Below are 27126 nucleotides of genomic sequence, written 5' to 3' on the forward strand. Positions count from 1 at the left end.
ATTGAACTGAACTGAACTGAACTGTATGCCTAGTATTTATTATCCTTGACATTAAATATGTGGCAGCACTTTTAGCCTCAGAAAATATTCTACTGTGGGCTTCTGTGTGTCCAGGAACATCTGGAAAATAAGGAAGTGTGTCTCTAAGGAGTGGAAAGGTGTAATGGGTGACAGTATGGACTTTGAAGTCAGGCAGTGTTAGGGTTGCACCCTGGTTCCTCTATTTACTAGCTATGGTATCTTGGGCAACTTTAGTCAAGTTGCAGTGTCCTTATCTGAGGATTAAAAAACAGCACTTCATAGAGTAATTTCAAAGATTCTGTTAAAAGACAAGACAGCAATCACTTAGCATATGTCTGACTTGTAGTGTTCAAAAATGTTACCTAATGTTTAAAACCCTTATGATTGTATGTCAGTTAAGTCTAATGTGCTTTGAAGAAGAGAAAAGCCAATTATTTCAGTACATTTAGGGGAAGAAAACTTTGGCTTTGGATCTGAAATATCTACATTTTATTGATTGACTGACCACTGTTTGATTGAGTTCTGTTGTAGGGCTCAGAGTAGCTTGTTTGCCCACCACGGTGATCTCAAGCTTCAAAGAAGAATCCTAAGGGTAAATTTGGGATAGCAGTTGCTTTGCTGGGGAGTTATCTTCAGTTTAATTTTGAATTATTTGGCCTTGTGAGAAATGTCCTCCAGATAGAAGTCTCTGTCCCTTTGCCTGTCAGTGTTGCCTGTTCATCTTGGGTTCTCAGACAAAGGCCTCCTGATGGGTTGTCAGTTACTTGGGTTTCCACCTGCCTTATCGCTAGTACTCTCAGTTGTTGCTAATAAATCTGCCCCTCAGAGTGAAGCATTTGAAATAAATGGTGCACAGGTTTTAGAAAGACCTGAAGTATTCCATTTGGTGATGTGAAATAATCAAAAGAACTAATTACTTGCCAAATCTTTTTTACTTTCATTTCTTCCTCCCCCCCTCTTTTCTCCCTTTCCTTCATTCCCCCTTTCTTTCAAGTTTGGTTTTTTTTTTTTTGGGGGTGTGTGTGTGTGTGTGTGTATGTATATATATATATATATATATATACACTTTTTTTTTTAAAACAAGGAAAATAAACCAAATACAGGGAATGAAAATGACCTTAACAATGCATCTGTAATATCTAAAAGAAAAAAAATTATGCCTAATCTGAAATGAAATATATCTTAAGCAACTTTGCAGTCAGGCTATTAATAATCATTTTGCAAAATGGGTGAGATATAGCAGAGCATATTGGAATATTAGGGATCTGTGAATTGCTGTCGGTTTGAATTTGTATATATTAATATTTTCTCATCAATAAAATGACTGTGCTCTAGTTTTCAGAGCAAGAAAGTCTCCTATAAAATAACACTGTTGTTACATATGTTTGTGTAAGAAAATTTCTGAGTGTGCAATACCAATTAGAGATCTAAACACATAACTGAATAATTGATATTAGTAAAGATCAAAGACTTGTTGCCTACAACCACCCATTAAAATATTTTTCTAGTCATCTAGATGTTTGTATTCTTTCTCCAAGTCAATTTGCATGTCTAGACAGACATTCTTTCAAAAATTTGATCTAACAGAATAAAATTCTGACAGTAAAATAATTGAGAATGTGAAAGACTGAGAGTTTATTACAGTTGAAACCTGCAACTTATGAATTAACATCACTCCATTTTTGAAAATATTTCTCGTACACACAAGAATCAAGAAACAACCCTAAATCCAACTGAGAGAAGGCAAATCCCTTCCCTAAGAAAGAGGCATTCCCATGAGTTATCATCTCCCTCAGCTGTAAGTCAGCTGTCACACAGTTAATTCCAGAGGCAGGAAACATGGCATTCTCTAGTTTTCCATCTTCTAGCCATTTTCTGAAACATTGAAACCAGTCCCTTTCTCTTTAATTGTAGCTTCTTGCAGAATAGCAACCACCACGGATTCCTTGTCTAATTCAAGTGGATGAATATAAAAATAACACAGTTCTCCAGGAGAGTCAGCTTACCTACAGTGCATGGCACCCTGTCATATCACTCTGTGCTTTGCTTCTTTCTCTCAGTTCTTTTCACCGTGCCCACAGGGCTCCTCAGAAGACCCAAGAGTGTGCTGAACACTCGAATAGGATAAGAAAAACAGGAAGGAGCAAGGTGCCCGGGGACCTTTGTACCAAAATACAGTACTCATTGGTCAGTGCCCTCTCTGGCTGTGTGGGAGGAGGGAACAGACCATTCAACCATGTAAGGTAAACAGCAACTAACCTTGCGCCTGGTGCAGCTAACCTTGCGCCTGGTGCAGCTAACCTTGCGCCTGGTGCAACTAACCGACAGCAGGGAAAAGGCCATGGAAGCACAGAGCTGCGAGGGGAGACTATCGACCCAGGACTCCTTTACTTTACAGATAAGAAACCTGCAGTTGAGACATAAATTTATTTATAATTTAAAAAGAACTGGAAACATGATCCATGAGATAGTCTATGTAGTTTGTTTTAAGCTATTTCAGAACACTTTTGTGGAGGATTATGGCAAAAATTAGAATACAGACAGTCAAAAATAGAAAGGATCTGACAGATAGATAGCTCATTCATCTTGCTTTCCAGATAAAACTCAGGCTCAGGGGGTGAAAGCCTCTGCCCATGAACTGCAGCTAGGCAGTTCAGGAGGCACACTGATCTTGTCACTACACACTGCTCTTTCTTAATTACCTGGAATGTGTTTATTTTATTTGTTTGGTTTTTATAATTTTCCAGGCTCCGTCTTGCTGCTTCTCTATGCTTGCAAGTTTTCCTCTTTCTCTTTGACTGTATTTCATATGATGTACTGAATGTGGCAACTGAATTATTACAGTTATCTGTGTACTTTATAGAGCTTCCCTGGTGGCTCAGATGGTAAAGCATTGGCTTGGGTTAAAATGGGAAACTTCACACTATCGTAAGAAACTCTTAAGAGCGGCAGCAGTTCAATCTGTTTCACATAATAATAGTAATAAAGAAGAAAATGAACATTTTTTTTTCCCTCACAGTGAGCTAAAAGCAATTTACAGATTTCTTATTAATCCTCCCTGAGGAGCTACTGCCATTTTGCTTACTGGAACTCAACCACAGAGCTCATGAGGCTGAGTGTATACAGGAATGGTGTGCACCAGGCTGAGAATCAGAAGATTTTATTTCAAGGGGTCTTGGTGGCACTTCCTTGCTATTTGTTCTGGTTGAACCACAGAATCTCTCTGCATCTCAGTTTACTCATCATTGACACTGGAAGAGCTGAATGAATTGATCTCAAGATCCCTCCATGGACGAAATCAAAGTGATTTCACAGAGATCCGAGTCTGCAACTTATATGTTCTCCCTCTTAATTAATGTTATTGCTTAGTTGCTAAGTTGGGCCCAACACTTTTGTGACCCCATGGACTGTAGGCTGCCAGGCTCCTCTGTCCATGGGATTTCCCAGGTAAGATTACTGGAGTAGGTTGCCATTTCCTTCTCCAGGGGATCTTCCTGACCCAGGGATGGAACCCAAGTCTCCTGAACTGGCAGTTGGATTCTTCACTGCTGAGACATCATTCACTGAGGTTCTATAATTTAATTTTTCTAGATCTTTCCTCTTTATAAATTTTCTTTTCCTTCTCTTTTTCTGAAGAGGAACCAGAAAGACAGTAATGCCTTTCTATGTCAGGATAGACATGTTTCTATGTTGGCTCACAAATAAAGGTGGAGAGAATGAAGCAGGAAATGGATAATTACCTTATTTATTCCTGGTGGAATCCTGGTAGTTGTTCAGGACATTTTAATTTCTTTTATGACTTAATGTCACTCCTTCCCCCTTATTTGAAGCATCTCACCTCCTTTCGTAGACTGAAATCATGCATCTTGAGTTCTTTCAGTATTTTTTCTTCTGCTCTTAATTCATCTTTTCTTTATTCCCCATCCCAATATTAGAGGAAGAAGAGTGCCTTTGTCATCCAAAGTGACCCTCTATTGTGGCCTTAATCCAGTGCCCAATTCTTATAAGTCATTGGGTCCCTCACCTGAAAATATATTAAAATTACCCGGGAGAACTAATTAATAATAGATGAGCCTGTCCTATCCAAAAACAATTTAATCAGAATCTCTGCAGATCAGGACTAGACATTAGCATTATTTTAAGGGTCCTAGTTGAGCCTAGTATTCAGAAAGTGTTGATAACCAAGGCTCTGAGGCCTTGGAATATTAATTAATCTTTGTTTATTCTTCAACTTTAATCCATTTTACTGGCTCCTTCTCATCAATCCACAAATGTGTTCAGCCTTCTGTTATCTTAATAAAACACCTTCCCTTGTCCCTCAAGCTTACTATTCCCTGCATTGTCTTCCCTCCTAGTTTTCCCTCTCTACAGTTCCGCTCCAGGCCAGCCCTGATGTGACTTTCTCTGGGGTTACCACATGTCTTCATCCTCCCCAGGCTCTCTGCAGGATCACATTCCCCATCATCACAGCCTCTGTGAAATTCTCTCTCCTGTCAGCTTCTGGAAATCCACATACTCTTGGCTTCTTTCCCCAGGCCCCCAAAGCTTCCTATTGTTAGGTAGTTAGAATGGGAAAAAGGAGTCCAAAATGGCGGTGGCTAAAAGACAAAGAAGGGGAAAGCCCGCGAAAATAGAACAAGGAAGGTCCAAGGACTGGAGTAAGCACCTCAGGTAAAACAAGCAGCCCTCTTGGCTAGCCCTATTTACATAGGGCAGGCATAGGGGGAGGAGAAAAAACATATAAAAAGAGGAACCAAAATTGAGCCACAGGCTTCTCTTCGTGTGTTTTGGGTCAGCCCACCCTCACTCCTCAAGGGTGTATTATCCTTTATTTTTCCTACTAAAACTGAGCTATAACACTGGTCCGTCTGTCACTTCAAATTTTTGCTACAGCAAGACAGAACTGAGGAAATTACACATTCCCCTGACATATATGGTGCTGTGACTCAGATTTAACCTGGTTCAAACAACCTCAGCTCAGCCCCCGTGAGGCGAGGCCAAACACAGCAGAAGCCCAACTTGGTGAAAGCTCCCATGATAGAAGCTGAGTGTGAAGAAAACCCAGCACAGTGGCAGTGACAAGAAGCCCAGCGTGCTGGAAATCAGGACAGCAAAACTAACTTGGGAGAAAGCTCACGCGGCTCATTCTCAGATTCCAGAAGACCTCCGGTTGGGGTAGGAAGTCCTCACCCCTATGGCTGAAAGGACATATGGCTAACAAAATATTAATTCCTTTACAGTCTCTTATTTCTTGTTTCCTCTAACCCCCCATGAACAGGCGAGTGGCAGTGGGTGCAATTGAGGGACTTTGGCAGGAGCTACTTAGTAGCTGTTGCCCAAGCAGGTGGGGGTTCTTCTGACCTTAATCTTCTTTGTGCCAAGGATCAGGCCAAGGAAAACTGTGAGCACAGGTCAGGTATTTAGCAGGTTTTCTGGCAGGTTATAATGGGGATTCCTTGGCATGTTTTTCTTACTGCTTTCTCCTTCTGTCCTTCAGCTCCTCTCTCCCGAGGCTTGAGCCCAGCCAAAACCCATGATGCCTGGTTTCAGGATGTAATGGAGCTCAGGTTCTTTATGTCTCATTGAAAAAAATTCAGTGAGAGACGCAGCGATAGGTAAGAGGTGGATTTGTTTGGATTCAGAGAGAAGCACACTCCAAGAGTGTGGGCCATCACGGAGGGGAGTGGCCATGGAGTGTGATGTGATTATTTAGGGGCTGGGTGATTTCATATGCTAAAGAGCCGGAGGATCATTCCAACAACTGGGGGACCACCCACTCCTCAGTCTTTGGACAGTGACTTGGAACTGTTCTGGTGCCTCTGGGTGTGTCGTTTATCTTGCAGATTGAGGAACAAGGTTTAGTTGAATTTGACTTGTCATCTTGGACCCCATTTGATAGTAATAGGTTTATGTTATGCCCTTGGGCTATGTCATTCTTTCAAAAGTTGTGCCCTGCCCCCTTCCTTCCTGTTTCATGCTCTTCTCCTGAGCCCTGTCCAGGCCCACAGTGTTGCCTCTATAATATTCTGGAGGGACAACCAGAAAATAGCTGGCCCTTGGAAGAGAAATACTATATAATATCCAATCCTTCTCAATATTTAGGCCTCATCTTCCATGTTTCCTACAACAAGTGCCACAACAGCAGAAGTGAACCCGCTAGGGCAGGTGACAGGCACACAATGCCTGCTAGAAGTCCATTTGTGGGTGGCATCCCTTCAAGGGAAATTGGGCTTCCAGGGATAATGTTTACCACTTTGGGAGTTTGCCCTGCAGGCCGTTTGGGCCCAAACTGTTACCACCCTTCTCCTAAAGTTACAAACATACCCCCAGATCAAATCTCCACTCTGCTTTTATGGAACATCTGGTCTGTTGCCTTGTTTTTAAGCTACTTACTAACTCTTACTACCAGGACCCTGCCCCTTGTAGACAATATTGCTCCACCCCACTTATTAAAATACTCTTAATGTCCCTAACAGGACCAGATAACCCACTCCTTTGTCATTACTTCTGTTATTACCTAAAGTGGGTCTATGACAATGAAACGTTTACCATTGGAAATACCCTAAACTGCTCTTATGGAGGACTAGGGGAGGAAATCAGTGACTTATATTCCCTCAGAGCAACAAGAGGATAAGGCTTATGGCTGTTCACCAGGTTCCCAGTCTCAGGGCACAGGCTTGGATTGCTTTGAAAGTGAAAGAAAGTGAAGTCGCTCAGTTGTGTCAGACTCTTTGTAACCCCATGGACTGTAGCCTACCAGGTTCTACTGTCCATGGGATTTTCCAGGCAAGATTACAGGAGTGGGTTGCCATTTCCTTCTCCAGGAGATCTTCCCAGCCCAGGGATTGAACCCAGGTATCCCGCATTGTAGGCAGATGCTTTACCGTCTGAGCCACCAGGGAAGTCTGGATTGCTTTACATCATGATATCTATTCCCATCCTGGTGGACAAACCAGTAATTAGTTAAAATTATAACCCCTTAATCCCATCAAGCATTGGTCACACTGGAGACCTTGGGCATTCCCAACTTCAGTCTAGGGGTCCCAGGAGGTCGACCTGCCTCGACATGCCTAGAGATATGGTTCTCAAAAGGTTGTCATGCCTCAACCTGCTTGGGGATCTGCCAGTCCAAGGGTCCTAGGAGGTCAACATGCGACGTGCTGAAGGACCCAATTCTCAGGAGGCCGACATGCCTCGACCTGCCCAGGGATTCGATATCCAGGAGGTTGTCATGACTCAATATGCCTGGGCATCTGCACACTGAACTGAGGACGCCTGGTTCTCAGGTTGCAACAGTACTGGGTAGGATAAGCTTCAGAAAGACTCACCCCTAATGAAGTCCACCCATAAAAAATAAAAGGAAGCCTATTAGTTGTGGGACTGTGCCTGGTCTCAGCAATAACTCAGGAGCCCAATGAGAACCCCATTGCCTTTCTGGAAAGGCTAAAAGAGGCCCTCTAAAAGTTTACCAATCTGGATTTAGACTCCTATGAGGGACAGGTGATTTTAAAGAACAAATTCCTGTCCCAATGTGCATCAGACATCAGGATAAAGTTACAACAGGTCCAGCAGCAAGACCCTGCTGCCTCTTTAGATGAGATGGTCCAGACAGCCACCAATATCTTTTATAACAGAGAACAGGAGAGGAATGCCAAGGCCTAGGAAAGGGAGAAAAGGAAAGAGACAAGCCATGCCCAGATGCTGGCCGCCATCCAAGGAAGTCCTATGGTAAACCCCGAGTCTTTAAAGGATAATGCTGGAGGCAAATGCCTAATCTGTAGATAGGTGGGACATTGGGCCAGAGAGTGTTCAAACCATGAAAAGTCTATGAATATCATCAATTGGAACACTGGGTGGCACTCTCCCTCGGAACCCAAGAGCCTCAAAGTCAAGCACCAAGCCTTCCCTTACTATGGTTCAATAGGACCGACTGAAGTCACCCACTCCAGCCAGCCCACCTGTCACAGATAACCATCATGGGCCTGGAGCCAAGGGTGCAACTGAGTGTGGCAGGTAGGTCCGAGAATTTCTTGGTTGACACAGGGGCTTCCTACTCTGTCCTGACCTCCTACTCCAGAGCCTTCTACTCCCAAATTTGTACCATTTTGGGTGCTACAGGAAAAATAATTAGAAAAGATTCACCCAAGCACTTCTTCATTTCTAGGATAGACAAATGTTTTCCCATCAGTTTTTGGTGGTCCCATAGTATCCAACTCCCGTATTGGGATGAGATCTTTCCCTGCCTTTGAAATCTTGCAGCTATTGCAGACATGATAGAAGATGCTTTAAAACTCTCTCTTGGGGGCAAACTATTTTTATCAGCCACCAAGTGAAACAACTCCTGAATCGGAGAGGCCATTTATGGACGTCTGATCAAAGGATCCTCAGATATCAAGTAGTGCTGATGGATAATCCAGGCCTGACTACATCTCCTTGTGAGGTTCTTAACCCAGCTACCCACTTGCCTACACCTGAGGGCTCTCTCCCCTGTCACTCTTGGCTAGAAACTTTGGACCATTGGACAAAACCTGAGAAGGATTGTCAGAAGATCTTTTGACCAGTCCTGAAGGAATCTGGTACACGGATGGAAGCAGCTTTGTCTTGGGTGGAAAAAGAAGACATGGGTACACAGTAGTCTCCAATTCTGAGACCATAGAGGCTAAACCTTTGCCACCAGGTACTTCAGCCCAGTTGGCTGAAATTGGCTGAACTCATAGTCCTGACTCAAGCTCTAGACCTGGGAAAAGGAAAAAGAGTAGCCATTTACACAGACTCCAAGTATGCCTTTCTGGTGCTACATGCACATGCTGCTATTTAGAAAGAAAGAGGCCATTGACCACCCAAGGGCCCCCAGTCAAATATGGTGATCAAATCCTTAGGCTCTTGGAGGCAATTCATCTGCCACTGAGGTTTCCATCTCCCATTGTAAAGAACACCAAAAAGGGAACACGAAAATGGCATGAGGGAACCAAGCAGCGGCAGCTAAGAGAGCAGTATTACAGAATAATCACCTAATAGAGGTTGCCACCTTAGTTCCACAGACTAATGTGCCAGAAACTCCTTCATTTACTGACTTTTAAAGCTAAGAGTGAGGGCTCTCAAGAAGATAATAAGGGATGGTTCCAAAAGGAGGAACTCCTTTTTCTGCCTGGGAATCTCCAATGGAAGTTGGTTAATTCCTTACATGCCACCACTCATTTAGGGGAGAAGGCCCTCACAGCCCTCAAGAAAAACACTCAGATCCTACTGGATCTCAAAGAATGGGCTGGAGAGTTCTCAGGATAGCTACAGTCTGTCTTTGGGGAGATCCTTCTCCTGGCTATGGGCAATTTGGAGTTGGCTAAGGCCCCTACTAATCCCTGTTATCACCATATTGATGCTGCTTATGATTGCTCCATGTATTATCAATTGTCTAACCTACTTTGTCTCTGCCCAGGTCAACAAGCTACAACATGCAGTGCCAGTTCAACAAGGATATATAAAGCTACAGCTGACCACAGAAAATATCACTCACCCTTAGATGGACACCACTCTAAGGACTCTGAGGCTTGAGACTAGCAAGAGGGGGAGGCCAAATGCCCCTTGCTGTCCCAGTTCAGCAGGAAGTAGCCAATTCTGTTGGGCCTCCCATCCCTTGAGTGGGGAATGTTAGGTAGGTAGAATAGGAAAAAGAAGTCGAAACTGGCGGTGGCTAAAAGACAAAGAAAAGAAAAGTCCACAAAAATAGAACAAAGGAAGGTCCAAGGACTGGAGTGAGGACCTCAGGTAAAACAAGCAGCCCTCCTGGCTAGCCCAATTTGCATAGGGCAGGCATAGGGGGAGGAGAAAAAACATATAAAAAGAGGAGCCAAAATTGAGCCGCGGGATTCTCTTCTCTTCGCGTGTTTTGGGTTGGTCTGCGCTCACTCCTCGAGGGTGTACTATCCTTTGTTTTTCCTAATAAAACTGAGCTATAACACTGGTCTGTCCATCACTTCAAATTTTTGCTGCGACGAGACAGAACCAAGGAAATTACACATTCCCCCCAAAACTTTAATACTGGATCTCTGTGAGTCCCAAAGGGGTAGCCACTTCTCACAGATTTATTCTAATTGTTCTTAAATTCTTGATTTTTTTCTCTCTAGCAAAGTGATTGCTTAAGTTTAAGTGATCACATCCATGAAAAATGGCTCTGAAATCTACATCCGACTCCTGAGGAGCAAGTTGCCCTCACAGGGAGCCAGTCTCATCTGGACATCCTTTCTCTGTCTCAACGCAAAATGTTCCAAAGCAGGTCCATCTTCTACCAGTTCCACTCCTTCTCTGATCCCCCAAGGAACTCTGCCCAGCACTGTTTCCCCCATTTCCTGGGCTTTAAAATTCTGCTCATCTGTCAGTTTTTTTCTATTTATTCCCTACATCCCTTGAACCTCCCAGTTGTATCTATTTTCAACTTTTTAATTTTTAGGGCATCTATTTTTTACTTTTCACTGCTAATTTTTATTCAAACCCTTATTTTAGGCCGAAAATAAAATATTCAACCTTCTATGGTATAGCATATCATAGTCATTCCAAACAGTCAGAATTCGCATTCTTCTTAGTGGTCCCAAAGCCACGGGTCTTGTACGAGATTTGGCAATTCTATTTTTCAATGTATTACCACTTGCACACTTTTCGTACACTTTCATTACTTAATTGCAAACCCCTTGATCTCAGAAACCATATTCTTTTTTTTTTTTTTTCTTGGATAGAGTTAGTATTAAGAATAAGAGAAAATGTGTCTGAGTAAACAAAAATACACACACATAAAGCTGGCACAGCCACCATAGAAAACAGTATGGAGGTTCCTCAAAAAACTAAAACTAGAATTACCATACAATTCAGAAGCCCCACTCCTAGGCATATATCCAGACAAAACTATAATTCAAAAAACTACTGCTGCTGCTGCTGCTAAGTAGCTTCACTCGTGTCCGACTCTGTGCGACCCCAGAGACGGCAGCCCACCAGGCTCCCCCGTCCCTGGGATTCTCCAGGCAAGAACACTGGAGTGGGTTGCCATTTCCTTCTCCAATGCATGAAAGTGAAAAGTGAAAGTGAAGTCACTCAGTCGTGTCCGACTCTTAGTGATCCCGTGGACTGCAGCCTACCGGGCTCCTCCGCCCATGGGATTCTCCAGGCAAGAGTACTGGAGTGGGGTGCCATTGCCTTCTCTGAAAATGTGGCTACTCAGCTATAAAAAAGAATGAAATAATGTCATTTGCAGTAACATGGATGGTACTAGATGTTATCACACTAAGTGAAGTAAGTCAGAAAGAGAAAAATATCATATGATATTACTTATATATGGAATCTAAAATATGACACCAATGAAAGTGTATAAGAAACAGAAGCAGACTCACAGATATAGAGAGCAGACTTCTGGTTGACAAAGGGGAGAGAGGTTGGGAGAGGGATTGAGTAGGAGTTGGGGATTAGCAGATGCAAACTATTAAATGTAGAATGGGTAAACAGCAAGGTCCTGCTGTATAGTACAGTGAACTATATTCAATATCCTGTGATAAACCATAATGGAAAAGAATATAAAAAAGAATGGAAATATATATATATCCACCTGCAATGCAGGGGACCCCTGTTTGATTCCTGGATCAGAAAGATCCCCTGGAGAAAGGATATAGGCTACCCACTCCAGTATTCTTGGGCTTCCCTGGTGACTCAGATGGTAAAGAATCTGCCTGCAATGCAGGAGAACTGGGTCTGATCCCTGGGTTGAGAAGATCCCCTGGTGGACATGGCAACCCATTCCAGTATTCTTACCTGGAGAATTCCCATGGATAGAGTAACCAGACTGGCTACAGTCCATGGGGTCACAAAAAGTTGGACATATCTGAGCAACTAAGTACAGCATATATATATATATATATATATATATACACAACTGAATCACTTTGCTGTACAGCAGATATTAACACAACATTGTAAGTTAACTATACTTTATAACACACAAACATGCACACCCCACAATTATAATACATTGGAGATAGTTATGCCCAGTAAGTGTAACGGTGAAACAGGTCTTCATGAAAATAAGTGATACATTTATAATCCTGACAAGTTTGGATTGATCACCCATCATACCAGCACATATTTTATGTGTTATTTTGTGCAAACTTCCCCAGACCCTCCAAGGTCAATATTATGAGAATCCACAGATTCAGAAACTGGTACTGAAAACATGAAGTGACTTCCCCAAGGTGACACAGCTAGTAATGGAAGAGCAGAGATCAAATTCAGATGAAAAAGCTCATGCTTGTGGGACTCTGCTGGTGGTCCATTGGCCAGGATTCTGAGCTGCAAATGCAGGGGCCACAGGTTGATGTCAGGGGGAAGCTAAGATCCCACATGCCATACAGTGTGGTCAAGAGATTTAAAAAAAGATTTAAAAAAATCTTAAGTTCATAACCCTGTTTGATTCCATTAGATTAAATCATATCATTTGCTCTTGTGCACAGGGAGTTGATAGACAGGGAAGCAGACCCTTTGGTAGGGAAAGTTTTGTGGATGGTGAAGAGATGTTTTATTGCTGAAAAACAGTAAAAATATTTTATGCATTCTTCCTCTGGACTCTCATTGTTCTTGCAGCTTTCCAATTGACTCCAAAGAGTCAACCTGAGCAGGAGGTAGCATGGGGGCTTTCAGTTGCAGCGAGGACGCTCTAATACGCCAGCTCCTATAGTCTGTAGGTCCACCCTTTATATCATCTCTCTTTTCATCCTAAAGCATTGTCTTTGAGGAATCCAGGTTAAAGTAACATGGACTTGCCAGCTCCTATAGTCTGTAGGTCCACCCTTTATATCATCTCTCTTTTCATCCTAAAGCATTGTCTTTGAGAAATCCAGGTTAAAGTAACATGGACTTTGGGCTTGGTCATATTTTCTTATCAGCTAACAATTGAGGAAGAATTTGTTTGACAGCCTTGTGAAGTCCTCCCTTGACCTTCCTACCCATGATAAAGTCATGTGCAGGGACCTATGTCCTTACATAACACCCATATGCTTTTGATAACACAGATAGTACTTTTTCTGAGTAGTAATCACTATTTGCTTACAACTTGAGGCCAGAGAGGCACATTCTAATCTTTTTACCCATTTTAAGTATCTTACTAGGCTACTGATTCTGAATTTAAATTATACTAATTTAATAGAAGTAGTGTTAATTTGAGTTTTTTAAAAAAGAAGCAAAAGCATAAGTGCTTTGTCTTGAAAGCGGTCCAATAATTGTTAAAAAGGATGCAATTAAATTGATTTACCATTGGGTGACTTTTTCTATATCAGAGAAAAAGGAGGTAATTGTCTTTTTTTTTTTTTTTTTTTTTTTGATATCTTTTCTAATATGATTTTAGGTGATTCTGATGAGAGAACAAACATTTTTTTCTTTAAATATAAATTGTTATGTACTCTCTAAATCTCACTGTGATTTTAAGTTACTTTCTCTAATGACATATGAGGAATAGGCATAGTGCTTTGCTACCAATTGAAGTTTCAAGATTTAAATCTAATAAGAATTTGTTTTGAATCTTTATTAGAAATTCATTCAAATTTACTTATAACCATATCATCTTAAAGTTATTATTAAATACAGTTTTTTGGAATTTCTTCAAAATATTGATTAAGAGTATTTTTCTATTTATCTATTTTTCAGATAAACAAAGATACAGAAAAATCCAGCAACTCACCCAAAGATACAGAGTTAATGTGAATCAAGACTTTGATTCAATCTTTGAGATTGGAGTGAAAACTGACCTTTTCCAGTCCTGTGGCCACTGCTGCGTTTTCTATACTTGCTGGCATATTGAGTGCAGCCCTTTCACAGCATCATCTTTTAGGATTTAAAATAGCTCAACTGAAATTCCATCACCTCCACTAGCTTTGTTCGTAGTGATGCTTCCTAAGGCCCATTGACTTCGCATTCCAGGATGTCTGGTTCTAGGTGAGTGATCTTGTTTTGCTGACTGCATAGACCTTCTTCATATTTGGCTGCAAAGAATATAATCAATCTGATTTTGGTATTGACCATCTGGTGATGTTCATGTGTAGTCTTCTCTTGTATTGTTAGAAGAAGGTGTTTGGTATAACCAGTGCAATTCTCTTGGCAAAACTCTACTAGCCTTTGCCCTGCTTCATTCTGTACTCCAGGGCCAAATTTGCCTGTTAATCCAGGTATTTCTTGACTTCCTACTTTTGCATTACAGTCCCCTATAAAAAAAAGAACATCTTTTTTGGATATTAGTTCTAGAAGGTCTTGTAGGTCTTCATAGAACCATTCAACTTCATCTTCTTCAGCATTATTTGTTGGGGCATAGACTTGGATTACTGTGTAATTTAATGGTTTGCCTTGGAAACTAACAGAGATCATTCCGTCATTTTTGAGATTGCATCCAAGTACTGCATTTTGGACTCTTTTGTTTACTATGATGGCTACTCCCTTTCTTCTAAGGGATTCTTGCCCACAGTAGTAGATATAATAGTCATCTGGGTTAAATTCACCCATTTCAGTCCATTTGAGTTTGTTGATTCCTAAAATGTCAATGTTCACTCTTGCCATCTCCTGTTTGATCACTTCCAATTTGCCTTGATTCATGGACCTAACATTCCAGGTTCCTATGCAATATTGCCTTTACAGCATTGGACTTTACTTCCATCACAAGTCACATCCACATCTGGGTGTTGTTTTTGCTTTGGGTTTGTCTCTTCATTCTTTCTGGAGTTATTTCTCCACTGGTCTCCAGTAGCATATTGGGCACCTACCGACCTGGGGAGTTCATCTTTCAGTGTCATCTTTTTGCCTTTTCATACTGTTCATGGGGTTTTCAAGGCAAGAATACTGAAGTGGTTTGCCATTCCCTTCTCCAGTGGACCACATTTTGTCAGAACTCTCCACTATGACTCATCCATCCTGGGTGGCCCTACATGGCATGGCTCCTAGTTTCATTGAGTTAGACAAGTTTTATTGAGTTAAACTAATCAGATTGGTTAGTTTTCTATGATTGTGGTTTACATTCTGTCTGGTCAATAAATGTTAGCTATTAATTTTAATATTTTTTGCTAAAATAGTTTGGTCCTGGGATATTCTTTTGCAATGCTTTCTTTCAGTTATCTATTCTCTCTTTTCCGCCTACCATCACCTCTCTTGAGTTTATTTTCAGGAAAGCCAATATGAACAATCCCTGGTGTAAGAATCTCTGAAGTTAACCAGCCAACAAATGCCCAGTGCTAGGTGACCTTCCTGTCCTCAGCCCCATACTCTGTCTCTTTCTGTCTCTGGGGCACACTCCCCCTCATTTCTTGCACTCAGGTGGCTTGCCCATGTATCTGCTTTTTAATTTTGTTCTCAACAGGCATCCTTAAAAATTTATGTTGGCCAATATCTAGTACATCTTTCAAAAATTTTTCATCTAATCTTGTAAACACATCCAGACCAAGGCTAGCCCCAAATCAAATTCTTTGGTTTTTATTTTTTTTAGCATGATGCCAGATGGTACTTAGGTAGGATAATAAAGAAAATCTGTTTTCTTCCTCACATTTTATATATCTGTCATAAATCATAACTGACTTTTGTTGAACAACAATTTAGAAATTCATGTTTCAGGTGAAGGTTCAGTTTGAATTTCATTTTAATGTTTTATTAAAATTGATTTGCTTTGGTGAATATGAATTAATATGATATCATTTTAGAGGAAATTTGTTGACAAGCAGTGATAAAAATTCAGCTAAGATAACACTTTGGCATAAGATGGTTTTGTTTTTTTTTCTCTTGTTAATCTTTATTGAGGAGATACCAGTAAGAAACCCTTAGCTCTTAATATGCCTTTGAAATACAGATAACATCAAACTGTACTACCTAGGTAAGAAGGAAGAAATCTAAACACTATTAAGGGTGCTGTTAGAATTGACTGTGGCATTTATTCACAAATCCAGCAGACCACTGAGGCTTAAAATGTATAGTTTATTAGGTCATTACTTTTGAATACAAATTATAATAATTTCAGGGTAAGAGTGTTTAAATTTCTATAATTTAAGGAAAAGCAAGGATAATTATTATATTTGCTTGAGTAAAACAGTTGCAAAAACAACAATAGAAGTGGAAGGACCTGTGATCCAAATTCTACTTAGACTGAGGAAAGGTAATTTTACAGGGAAGCAGCTCATGCACTACACTGATAAGGTCAAGGTCAATTTTGGGAAAATGGGATGGGAAGGAAATAAAGCTTATGATGACACTGATATGTATTAGGTTATGGAAAGTATTAGGTAAAGAGAATTAGGACATAATTTATATTTTATCTGAAATGGATTGTCAACCTGAATTAGCTTGGAGGTTGGTTGGCAGAAGAATAGAATTATTTTTTTTTTGTTTTGTTATTCAAAAGATAAGATTAAGGAAAAAATAGAAAAATCATGTGATGAGATGTTAAAAAAATGTAAAATCTGTTATGAATCATTTTGCTCCTTTACTTAACTTTCCTTTGTCTTTTACTACTTCTCAGTGTAGAAGCTGGTGGTGCAAGTGCTGTTAAATCCTTCCTCGACAGTTATCATTTAGAGTCATATCTGTAAACCTTGGTCAGCATCTGGCTGAGGGCCAGCACCATGCATTAGGGGTTTACTTAGTGGGTAAGGAGAGAGCAGAGATAGATGTTAATCCACAGAAAAGCAGATTGCCTGGGTCAGCTGCTAGCAAGACCTTTGTGCACGAGTCCTCTGCTTCCCTCTGTTTTTTCTTGAACCCTGGGCATGGTCTTCTTGGGACCTCACTGTCCATCCTGCACAGGGGAGCTTGTGCAGGTTGGCACCAGGGTAGCATATGTGTCAAATGGCCAGTGGATGTTAAATAAAATGCCTGAAAATTTGGGAAACAGCCTGATTCGTCTTGAACCTCAGCTTCGCTACTTATAAGCTGTATTGCCTTGGGTAAGCCCACGCTCTCTGAGCCTCAGTTTTCTCAAGCATAAAATGGAATATTATGAGCACTCATTTCCTGGAGCTGTTCTGATGTATGCATGAGAGAATGTGTGTCAAATGCTTAGCACTATGCTTTGAACTTACTATGGGCTCACAAGCTACAGTCGATATTGTATAAAGGGCCTGCCATCTACAAAGTGCTCAATAAATGGTGTGTATCATTGTGGACATTTTTAAGGTCTTGTTAGCAGTGACCATATCAAAAACGAGCTAATATTTCTCCATGGTTATTGTCTCCAAATCTTCTCTGGAAATGTCTGTGATTGTTGAAACAGGCTCCAGAGGCGGAGGTGATGGGTCCATATTTAGGCAGGCAATGTGGTCCAGGGGTTAGAGTCAGAGGAACTGGCTGGACTGATGATTCTGCAATTATTTTCTCTGGGACTTGGGGCAGGACTTTCAATGTCTTTGGACTTCAGTTTCCCTGTCTTAAAACGAGAGTGATAATGCCCACTGCCCAGAGTTATAGGACTTCTAGGAGATGAATTCAGTGTGAATTCAACATGTTACCGGAAAATTAAGATAAGATGCTCGTTCATCAACTACCAAGAGGCCCTCGTGGCCAGCCTATCAAAAGAAAGAACCTTTGTCCCTATTGGCTCTTTGTCAACTGCTCTCAGTCTTGCTTTCCTTTGGGGGAAAATTTCCTTTAAAGAATGGTCTGCTTCCTCACCATCTGCTCAGTCTTTTTATGCCATTAAAACTGATTTTAATGCTTTACCTTTGTTTTGGAAAATGATCTCCTACTTCACAATCCCAAATCACAGAATCCAAAGCCCTTCTACCTCTTTGAACTCTGTAGTATTTGACATGATGACTTACTCCCACATTAATAAAAGCAAGAGGGGCCATTTTTTGAGAGGCCACTGAGTGTGGTACTATGCTAGCTCCCTTGCATTGTGATGCTGTGTAACTTACACAAATTCTCTAGGTGTATTATGGCCCTGTTTTATGGAAGAGGAAACTGAGCTGAGGCACATAGTTGTGAACTAACTTGCTTAGTGTAACTTAACTGTCACATAATTGCTGTAGAGAGATTGAAACCCTGTTAACCCTGCAGTTTCTTCTTGGGGTTTTGTCCTCTTCCTAGCTTCCATTTGGGGCTTCCCTCATAGCTCAGTTGATACAGAATCCCCATGCAATGCAGGATCCCCTGGAGAAGGGAAAGGCTGCCCACTCCAGTATTCTGGCCTGGAGAATTCCATGCACTATAGTCCATGGGGTCACAAAGAGTCAGACACGACTGAGAGACTTTCATTTTCTTTCACTTACACTAGCTTCTATTTGTAGTATTTCTCTATTAAAACACTCAAAGTACTCTGTACATTTCTTAAGGCATTTGTCTCATTCTTAACTCCTGCAACTTGAAATAATTTCTGATAAATTTGTAATCTCCTGGAGGACCTCCTTTAGCATAATGCCTTGCTGAAATAAATTATTTTTCTACAAAGGGAACATTAGACAGAAAATTCTCTTTGGGCTGCTAAGTCTAAAGAGTCACCACCAAGTAAGAACATACAAACAACATAAACTCCTTCCTTCCTTGTTCATTTACCTTTATAACAACATAACCGTGATTTTCTCAAACTAAGAGTTTCCTTTGGGTTAACTGGTCCAGAGACTTTTTCATAGTATTGCAGGGGTAGAGAAAGATATCTTAAGAGATAAAATGTGCATATTTTCCTTAGAGGTTGCATCTGAAAACATCATTGCTGTTCTGATTAGTGGATTAATGGTAAAGAATCCCAGCCAGGGTGGAGTGTATTTTGATTTAGATAAACTCTAGGTTAGGTAATGCTCAGGAGAGAAATTTGAGCAAGTTTGTGTGATGCCCAGGTAGACCGTAAACAAGAGACAATGAGTGTTGTTACTTTTCCTGCTGACCTTTATTTAACAGAATTCTCTCATTAGAAAAGAGCCTGCTTTAGCTTATTGTTAACATTGCTATTTGTTCACCTGCTTTGAAAAAGGAACAGGCAAGGGCAACCACTGAGGGAGATTAATAGTTTGCCTGCTTCATGTTGTGCAATGTTCTTTTCTCTCTCTCTCTTCAGGCCAATAACAAAGATATACAGATAGATAGGGCTTCCCTGATGGCTCAGGGGTAAAGAATCTGCCTGCCAAGCAGGAGATGCAGGTTTGATCCCTGGGTCTGTAAGATCCCCTGGAGAAGGAAATGGCAACCCACTCCAATATTCTTGCCTGGGGAAATCTCATGGTCAGAGAAGCCTGGCAGGCTACAGTCCATAGGGTCTCAAAAGAGTCAGACATGACTGAGCAAGTAAACAACAATAGTTAGATACTTTCAGTGGGCAAGGGGTTATATATACATATTCAGTGGGCAAGGGGATGATGTATGAAGTGAATGCAAAGCATAAAATGGGACACAACAATATTTTAAAGAAAAGTATACTAAAATATAGGCTTCTCTGGAACCTCAGCTGGTAAAGAATCTGGTTGCAATGCAGAAGATCCCCTGGAGAAGGGATATAGGCTACCCACTTCAATATTCTTGGGCTTCCCTGGTGACTCAGATGGTAAAGAATCCACCTGCAATGTGGGAGACCTGGGTTCGATCCCTAGGTTAGGAAGATCCCTTGGAGGAGGGCATGGCAACCCATTCCAGTATTCTTACCTGGAGAATCCCCATGGACAGAGAAGCCTGGCAGGCTACAGTCCATGGGGTCACAAAGAGGCAGACACAACTGAGTGACTAAGCACAGCACAGCACATTCTAAAATATAGATGACTACTACTAATAAAATGACCATTTTTCTGTAGGTGAAAATAACTGAATATAGGAAATTTCACATGGCTCAATGTTTTAAAGACACCTTGTTATATTGAACAAAATCTTGTAATGTATGTGATACTATCCCATATAACTAATAGAGACAAAGTTCAGAGAAATTAAATGATTTGCCAAAGGACACATACTAGATGATATTCAAACTCAAGTCACCTTTTTATTCCTTAAGTCTGTCTTTTTATAAAATACAGTTCCCCTCTTTATAAAATGTATAAATTGAATAATATAAACAATAAAAATGATGTTTTAATGTGTGATAGGAACTAGCCAAAGGCAAAATCTGCTGAAAGAATTCAAAGACTGGAGAGAAGTCCCTTCTAGATTGGAGGGCAAGGAATGCAAAGGGTAAAGGAGATGGAAAAGGGATGGAAGAAGTTTATATCCAGAAGGGGCCATTGGAGAGCTGGTAGGAGTTTGACAGATGACATTGAAGTGGGTGAGAGACCATCTTTGGATGTCAGAAATGCATTAGGCCAAGGAGCAAACTTGTAACACAGAGTGAGAGGAGAAAAGTAAAGATTAGGCTGGAAACTTATCAGGATACCAGAAATTGGAGAATCTTGATTTCCAGTCCTGGGAGAAGACTTTATTTGCTTGATTAAACAAGAGTCGTGGAAGGGCTGTGATTAGGGGAGCTCCAAGGTCACACTTGGTAACTATGCTAAAGTACAGGAAGATCTATGTAGAAGAAAATAGGCTGGGAAAGGGTTGAGCAGTTTTTCTCAAAATTTATGTGTAATAGATCTACTTTGGGTGTTCGATAAACTTTCTGGTCTCACCCCAAAAAATTCTGATTAAACGTAAGCCACACAAACTGATATTTTTTAAAAACTTCCCTGGTCATTCTTGTGTAGGTGATTTAAGGACAGCATTTTGAAAAATCAGACCAGGAGCAAGGAGGTTGGCTAGCAAACTATCCTCATAACCAAGGTGTGAGACTGAAGGTTCTCATTTGCATAGGGAGGCATAAAAGGCACAGATGTAAAAAATATTTTGTAGGAAGAATCAATAGGACTCAGGTTGGTTAGGTCTACAGTTAGAAAAGGATTCAAAGACCATGGTTGGTGTCAAAACCTGGGTAACAAGTGGCCCAATGGATAGAAACATGAAACAGTGGATTTATTAGGTCTTAATGTGAACTTAGTTTTGCCAAATGAATTTCACAGTGTAAAATGGCAGCCACAGGGAAATGTCTACCAGGTAGCAGGCAACATAGGACTTGACTTAGGGGCCAGGTCACACTTAGAGAGATGGTTTAAGCTATAGGTGTAGACAGGTAATACTTTCAATTACTGAAAGAATGTAAAAAGATAGAAAAGGAAAAAGAAGACCCAGTAAAGAGGAAAGATAGGAAAAAAATCATAAGGCAGGAGGGGACCTGGGAAGTTAAACATGATTAAAGTCAAAGGAAGAAAGGATTTTAAAGGAGAAAAAAAAATTAGAGAGAGAGCCAGAAAGAGAGAAAGAGAGAGGATAGTCCACAGTTTTGAATGCTGTAGAGTGATCAAGAATCCTGGGGGTTGTGAAAAGGTCAACAAATTGGATGATAAAGGATTCTTAGAAAGGGTGAAGAGGGCAGTCACAGGAATGCAGTGTGGTCAGAAATGATGCACCGGTGCCTTAAAAATAAATGAGGAGCAATAAAGTGGAGATAGTAAGTACAAACCACAATTTCAAAATGTTTTTTGATGAAAGAAAACTCTAGTAACTTTCCAGTGTTCCATAACCTCACCATCTATCCAGTTATTCAAGCCAGAAATCTAACATTATCCTTGACACCTCCTTCTTCACCCATCTACTCTCAGAATTAGCCCCTCACCAACTCTCTGATGTGGCTGCCTACACACGTCCCCTTCTGTCCACTTTTCACCATCATGCTGCCTCCTGATCCAGGATACCATCATATGGATTACACTACAGCCTTTCAACTGGCTTCTCTGTGTCCACTCCTGATCTTCTCCCTTTTGATCATCACATTGCAGCAGAGATACCTTTGCAAAGCACAAATATCTAGTCAGCCCCCTGTTTAACATTGTGGATACTTTTCCATTGCTCTTAGAATAAAGAGCAGCAAACACTTAACATGGCCAGCAAGGTCCTAACTATCCAAGCTCTTCCTGCCTTTCCAGCCTTATCTTTAACCACATGTTGCTTGATTCCTGCCCTCCAGCCGTACTGGCCATCTATTAGAGGCACAGTCCTCATCTACTCTAACAGGCTTCCTTTTTATCTATTTACTAATTTTTTAATTTACTAATTTTCATTAGAATGTAACTACCTGATGTGAACAGCCGACTCATTGGAAAAGACTCTGATGCTGGGAAAGATTGAGGGCAGGAGGAGAAGTGGGCAACAGAGGATGAGGTGGTTGGATGGCATCACCAATTCAATGGACACGAGTTTGAGCAAACTCTGGTAGAGAGTGAAGGACAGGGAAGCCTGGTGTGCTGCAGTCCATGAGGTATCCAAGAGTCAGACATGACTTAGCAACTGAACAACAACAAGCTCCATGAGGGCCAGAAATTCCCCCTCTCCATCCCTGCTCCCCATCCTCACACACACATACACACACATACACTTGGCACTTGGTCGATGTTAAATAAGTGAACAGCCATGGGTTAGCCTTTGCTCATGCTTTCTCTCTGCCTAGAAAGCTTCTCTTCTCATCCTGCTGCTTTTACACTTGCTCTTTTGCTTTCACTTTTATGCTTCTTCATTAAACAACTCAGTCGTCACCTTTTCAGAGCTTTCCCTGACATCCTTGACTACCCTACCCTAATGTCTCCAGTTAAATAATCTTAGTGTTTATTACCTTTGAGATTGTATATTTATTTGTGGGACCACATGAATACTATCTTTCTCATTCAGGACTGTCACCTCCATGGTTGAGGGGGAGGGCTTTGTTTTGATTTGGCTCAACATTGTAACCCCCAAACTCATCACAGTGTTTAGCCCACAGTGAAAGTTCAACTCAGTTTTGTTAAATAAATAAATGAATGAATACTTGAAGGAATGCAGATATAAAATGAGGATTGATAAAGAGTGGGAAGATGGAGAATAGATTTTTTTTTTTTTTTTTAAGCACGGACATGGACACCTGAACACATTCATAGGCCAATGGGAAGAATCTTCTACTAAACTATTTGAAATCAAAATTGCACACAGGTAACTTTTCATATAGACATGAATCATCTTCTATTTTCTTTGTACCAAGTTTTTTTCTTTTTTCAGTTTCAGTTTAGCAATAATAAATCCACTTGTCAATGAGGAAATAGGCCTGGAAGATTGAGAAGCAGGTCATAATAGATATTCTCTAGCCGCTTTTCTCCACATCAGGGCTATTGTTGTCTTTCATACACCTGGAAAGATTTTCTCAAATTTGGTAACATATTATCTAGGCCTTCCTTTTCCTTTTGATATGAACTTTATTTCCCTCTCTTTTCTTTTGATTCATTCCAGCAGAGAGTTGAGTCCTGTGCTGTTCTATTTTTATGTTTTTAAGGCAAATACTTACCTTGAGTTGTCTACACAGAGAGCCCCACATGGCTGTTCCCAAGCACCACGCAGGATCAAAAAAACCACCAGGAAGTGAAGTTAAACCGGTCATTGATCATCCTCACAGAGAGGAAGAAACTGGACCAGTCCTGTTGCAATTTTGTCTAAAGTTAGGTATTATTTTCTTCTGGATTTCAGCTTGTTGTCCCCTCCCCATCCTGCCTCCAGTTTCTTCATTTGGAATAAATGGAAAATTTAAAAATATCCAAAGAAAATCAGTGGTCCCAGATATACTCAGAAATATAATCCCTTTGAGAAAATTATAGTTCAGCTTCATAGAGCTACAAATTCTTCCTATGGTCAGACATTTTTGGGTGCTCATACACAACCAAACTCAAAAATTATGTCATGGGAAAGATTTACCAAGGGTTTCTTTCTCCTTCTCATAAAGTGCTTTATGCAGCATGGCCACAGTGATCCTCTGCATCTGATGCAGAGCAAGAAAAGTTCTAGATTTGCATTTGAATTGCTGCCTATTTTTCAACTTTCTGAGTTTCACTTTGAAAGATACTTTACTTTTGTAGATAAGAATTATGGAGTCAGGCACATGACTTTTACCAGCTTCCCAGTTAAAAAAATTAAACAATAATAATAATAAAAAAATTAGTCTGACAAAACCAAACTAATTATTTTTAAAGTCCTGAACTATGTCACAAAATACAGTGGAATCCCCCAGACCTGCATAGTGTTGTAAAGGCTTTGTTTTGACCAAGTTCCAAATTGAATCCTCCTTCAGTAGAAGCCTACATGGGTTGGTTTTGTAAATCATTTCCAATTGCAAATGCCTGTGAGTTAATACAATTCTATGAATAACGGGCAACCTCAGGATTCACAAGCCCTTCTTTCCTTCCTCTTCCATAACAGCCTTGTCTACACCATAGTGCACGAAGAGGGTCCAGTGGAATTAAGACTAGTGTAGTTTCTAGAACCCTAAATGTCCAGTCCAGCAGCCTGGTAAATAATGATAAGATGTTAAATTCTTATCATGGTAATATAACTTCTGTAATGTGGCTTTACCTCGGGGAATAGGGAAGCCTAGCATGCTGCAGTCCATGGGGTCACAAAGAGTCAAATATGACTGAGCAACTGAACAACAGCATAGTGTTAAGACGGGAGTGTGTATCAGTCAAAAAGTTACTTTAAAAGCATGATATATACTTAATATAGTTCTATTCATCTGAGAATTGTAAAAAAACATAGTGCCTGCTCTCAAAGAGTTTGCAACCTAATTATCTAGTCTAAAATTATACTTTAAAATGTAGTTATATATTTTACTACTTGCCTAACTATTTTTTTTTACTCATTAAGTGGAATTATTGAATGCTGAAAATGAGCTCTTATGTCCAGAGTGTTCTGGGGTTTTAATTTCACACAGGAAAACACCAAGGTGACAAGGAACCTGCATGTGGGATTCATCTGACATTTTCCTCATTTAGTACAAACGCTGGCAAATGCAAACCAAAGCCTTCCTGTCTAGTAATATAAGCATCTTCTTTCTTTCCTAAGAAGTCGACAGGCTTGGCATTTTGACAACTGACTTATTCCCTCCCCTCCCTGTGAGCTGAAATCCTCACCCAGGCTCGTCTGTCACCCTGGCTTTGATGAGGAGGAGTTTAGGAATTTGCCGTCTGAGGCTGTCAGACTCCAAGTTGGCTTTGAGTGGAACGTCCCATCATACTCTTCACAAGATCGGGTAGTGACTGTGGATAGACAGTAGCAAGGAAAGATGGAGGAACAGTCACTAATGCACCTGAAAGGACCTAAGTGTAAAAAGAGGTGAGACAACAGGTGAACAAGAAGTGAGTAAGCCCATGGAAGATCCAGGCTTCACTATTAAAAATACAATTCCTTCCATGCGGCACTGTTTCTGAGGTTCCTGACTGAGTTGTCCACTTGGTCATTTACCCTCGTTGGGTCAAAGCGGATACTAAGAAACCTGGGGTAGACATCAGTTCAGTTCAGTTCAGTTCAGTTGCTCAGTTGTGTTCGACTCTTTGTGGCCCCGTGGACTATAGCACGCCAGGCCTCTCTGTCCATCACCAACTCCCAGAGTTTACTCAGACTCATGTCCATTGAGTCAGCCATCCAGCTATCTCATCTTCTGTTGCCACTTCTCCACCCACTTTCAATCTTTCCCACCATCAGGGTCTTTTCAAATGAGTCAGTTCTTCACATCAGGGGGCCAAAGTATCAGAGTTCCAGCTTCAGCATCAGTCCTTCCAATGAATATCTAGGACTGATTTCCTTTAGGATGGACTGGTTGTATCTCCTTGCAGTCCAAAGGATTCTCAAGAGTCTTCTCCAACACCACAGTTAAAAGCATCAATTCTTTGGTGCTCAGCTTTCTTTATAGTCCAACTTTCACATCCATACATGACTACTGGAAAAACCATAGCTGTGACTAGATGGATCTTTGTTGGCAAAGTAATGTCTCTGCTTTTTAGTAAGCTGTCTAGGTTGGTCATAACTTTTCTTCCAAGGAACAAGTGTCTTTTAATTTCATGGCTGCAGTCACCATCTGCAGTGACTTTGGAGCCCCCCAAAATAAAGTCTGTCACTGTTTCCATTGTTTCCCATCTATTTGCCATAAAGTGATGGGACCAGATGCCATGACCTTAGTATTCTGAATGCTGAGTTTTAAGCCAACTTTTTCACTCTCCTCTTTCACTTTCATCAAGAGGCTCTTTAGCTCTTCTTCGCTTTCTGCTGTATGTATAGACATCACTGATTCATTTATTCAAGAAAGAAATCTAATACAGACATAATTGATTCATTTATTCAAGAAATACTTATTGAGCATTAACCACTGCCAGGAGCTCTACTAGGTGCTGGAAATATTGTCATGACTATGACCCAGTCCTTAACCTCTAGGGACTTAGAATTTCACTGGGGAGGAGGCAAGCAGATAAGTGAACCAAAGATTATAGCACAGTATGCTAAGGGCCACGGTAGAAATATGTACAGAGTATTTTAGAGCAAAAAGGAGCAATTTCTTGTGAAGATTTTTTAAAAAATCAAACCTTGAAAATCTGTGACATTTTTATGGCAATGGCACGTCTCCATTTTTGGAGAGATCTATCACGTGGGGACCAGTTGCACTTAAGCATGTGGATTTGAGAAATGACAAAATATTAAAGGAAACATCCATACAATACAAGAGTTACTGGCCCAAACCAACCTTCAAGAAGATGAAATCTGAGAAGTTGTTTGGTGCAGGATGAAGTTCAGAACTGATTCAAGTTTAGCCTATGCAGTAGATTAGTATTTGAGTTTCCCAATAGTTTAATTGGTGGTGCTCATTTCTATTGAGCAATTAAATGAAGTTAAATTGCTTTGCATTAAGAATTTAGTAATATAAATCTAGAATAATTGATAATGCTAATTGCCAATTTCATGCACGCCCTGCACAAAAGTCATACTGGATGATGATGCATTCAGTTTACCAGTAATTCAGCCCATACAGCCTTAAGGAGAGTGAAGACAGGAAATGTTGAAACTAGAGCTCAACAAGGCTGAAGAAAGACACTTGGTTAAAGTCCTTTAAAAACAAATCAAGCTCAAAAAGCAGATATTTTCTTAATTTTTCCAAATTTGCATCTCTCATTTTATTTCTAATAAGAAATGAGCAAATGTCATACATTTCAGGAAATTCTTTTTCTAGTGCTGACCAGATGCTCAAACACTTTGAATTCTTATATGATGTCTAAATGCTTAAATGACTCTTAAATGATATCTACTGAACGA

The 27126-nt window shown here is 40.6% G+C and overlaps 1 protein-coding gene across 2 annotated transcripts in view; it reads right to left on the reverse strand.

Moving 5' to 3' along the window:
• The window catches only part of KCNMB2 (potassium calcium-activated channel subfamily M regulatory beta subunit 2), a 303956-nt gene that overhangs the window by 270301 nt on the left and 6529 nt on the right, over positions 1-27126 (reverse strand). The window contains exon 1 of one of the 2 annotated variants that reach the window (XM_006054310.3): positions 2028-2144. The exons of the other annotated variant lie outside the window; for it this stretch is intronic. Within the exon in view, the coding sequence (XP_006054372.1) occupies positions 2028-2038 (11 nt within the window). The 5' untranslated portion in view covers positions 2039-2144. Of the gene's footprint in view, positions 1-2027; positions 2145-27126 lie in introns of those variants that run through there. 2 annotated transcript variants of the gene reach the window in all.

The sequence above is a fragment of the Bubalus bubalis genome, chromosome 1 (assembly GCF_019923935.1).
Source record: "Bubalus bubalis isolate 160015118507 breed Murrah chromosome 1, NDDB_SH_1, whole genome shotgun sequence".
NCBI lineage: Eukaryota > Metazoa > Chordata > Mammalia > Artiodactyla > Bovidae > Bubalus > Bubalus bubalis.